Source organism: Fulmarus glacialis, unplaced genomic scaffold (assembly GCF_000690835.1).
Source record: "Fulmarus glacialis isolate BGI_N327 unplaced genomic scaffold, ASM69083v1 scaffold18583, whole genome shotgun sequence".
In the NCBI taxonomy this organism is placed as follows: Eukaryota; Metazoa; Chordata; class Aves; order Procellariiformes; family Procellariidae; genus Fulmarus; species Fulmarus glacialis.
The window spans coordinates 5,092-7,192 of record NW_009202764.1 but is presented as its reverse complement, the minus strand read 5'-3'; the positions used below and the strand labels follow the sequence as shown (position 1 = coordinate 7,192).

General features: G+C 61.6%; 1 protein-coding gene across 1 annotated transcript in view; it reads right to left on the bottom strand.

Moving 5' to 3' along the window:
• Window positions 1-104: 104 nt before the first annotated feature.
• PATL1 (protein associated with topoisomerase II homolog 1 (yeast)) overlaps window positions 105-2,101 on the bottom strand; it is a gene marked incomplete at both ends in the record, with an annotated part of 7,084 nt that continues 5,087 nt past the window's right edge. The window contains 2 exons of the mRNA XM_009574420.1: window positions 105-254; window positions 1,526-1,617. Of these exons, the coding sequence (XP_009572715.1) occupies window positions 105-254; window positions 1,526-1,617 (242 nt within the window). The remainder of the gene's footprint in view (window positions 255-1,525; window positions 1,618-2,101) is intronic.

Genomic DNA, 2,101 nt, shown 5'->3' with positions numbered 1-2,101 from the left:
CTCACCCTCCGCCCGCAGCTCCCCCCCGCCTCCGGTTTTGCCCTTTTCCAGTCCCCTCGCAGGACACGGCCACGCTGGCGTGGGAGGAAAGGGCTGACACTTACTGCAATTTCGTCTCCAGCAGGTTCAGCTTCTGCTGGTCGACGTAGCGAGAGAAGAGGGAGATCAGGTTCGAGGGGATGGACACCGGCTTGGCCAAAGCCGCCTGAGGGATCCGCAGGAGCTCCCGCGTTGCCATGAGCATCAGCTCCGTCCTGCCGGAGAGGGACACAGGAGAAGGGAGGAGTGAGAGCCGTTGGGTGCTCGGGGAGCCGAGCGCTCTCCAAATCATAGAATCATAGAATCATTAAGGTTGGAAAAGACCTCTAAGATCATCGAGTCCAACCGTCAACCCAACACCCCCATGCCCACTAAACCATGTCCCCAAGCGCCTCATCTACACGTCTTTTAAATACTTCCAGGGATGGGGACTCCACCACTTCCCTGGGCAGCCTGTTCCAAGGCCTGACCACTCTTTCAGTAAAGAAGTTTTTCCTAATGTCCAGTCTAAACCTCCCCTGGCGCAACTTGAGGCCATTTCCTCTCGTCCTATCGCTGGTTACTTGGCAGAAGAGACCAACCCCCACCTGGCTACAACCTCCTTTCAGGGAGTTGTAGAGCGCGATGAGGTCTCCCCTCAGCCTCCTCTTCTCCAGGCTAAACAGCCCCAGTTCCCTCAGCCGCTCCTCATCAGACTTGTGCTCCAGGCCCTTCACCAGCTTCGTTGCCCTTCTCTGGACACGCTCCAGCACCTCAATGTCCTTCTTGTAGTGAGGGGCCCAAAACCGAACACAGGATTCGAGGTGCGGCCTCACCAGGGCCGAGTACAGGGGCACGATCACCTCCCTACTCCGATCCCCTCGGGGAGGACCGGGGTGCCCCGGGCTACGCACACCTCGTGGCGTTTCGGCACTGGAACCGAGCAGGAGGGCGGTGCCGTGCCCCCGCACACCGGCCTCCCCACGGGGCAGGGTCCTTGAGGCCTCATTGAGCTTCCCCCGCACCGAGGCCGCTCTGCGGGGCCTGGCCTCCTGCAGAGGGCAGCCGCCTTCCCCCGGGACTCGTAACGCGGCGACATAGGAGTTTGCGGGGACGCTCGAGCTCCGGGGGAACAGCGGTAATGCCGCATCACGCACCTCGTGCCACGGGCTAAGCGAGATTTGGCAAAATCTCTTATCTGCTCAGGCTAAAAGGGCTACGGCTGCTCAGCTAGGCGCGACAGCTTCCCTGCACCTCTGAGCTCTGAGGGACCGGTCTCGGCATGTCCCAAGCTGTATCTACTGTGTTCTCCCTCTGCCTCAGGCCTGCCTTTCTCTCTTTCCTTCAGCACCGTGGCTGTTTCCAGTGCTGCTGCCGAGAGACAGCAATTAAACCTCCTTCTTCATCAACTCTGCTTCCCGAGTCCTTCGGACCCTGCATGGTGCAGCATCCGACCCCGACGGCGTCGCCGCCTTCCCCCAAGGCGCAGCCGAGGACGGGCACTCACCACTGGTTGTCCTGCATTAGCTCCGTGTTGGCGTCCGAGCTCTGCAGTTCCTCCCCGCGGCTCAAGACCAAGTACAGCAGGGACAGGCCGAACTGCGGGGAGAGAGGGAGGAGATGTCCTGCCGGCGCCGTCACGAGCTGTCGCCGGCCTCCCGAGGGCTGTTGTGCCTCGTGAGGGCGAGCTTTCCTTCCTCCCCCCGCTCCTCCCGTCCGAGCATTTTTCGGCCGAGTCTGAGAATCACCTCCACCTCCCAATCCTCCCAGGGACGGTGGCACAAGCAGGAGGATCCCGGGCTGCCTCTGCAGCCCCCTGAGGAGGAGGAGGAGGCGGCAGCTGTTTATGGGCCTGAATCCCGGCAGGCATTGTGGACGGCTGCGTGAGTGACAGACCACACTCCCTGCCCAGCTCAGAGGGACGTCTTCACGAACCCCCGGCAGAGGAGCGGCGTTCCCGCCCTGGATTTCAGGGCAGGAGTCTGCAGCCCAGCGGGACAGACAAAGGAACCGGCTGTCAGACTGCAGCGGAGTCCCAAGCCAGCTCAAACGGCTGATTAATCTACCAGACACCCTCATTAAT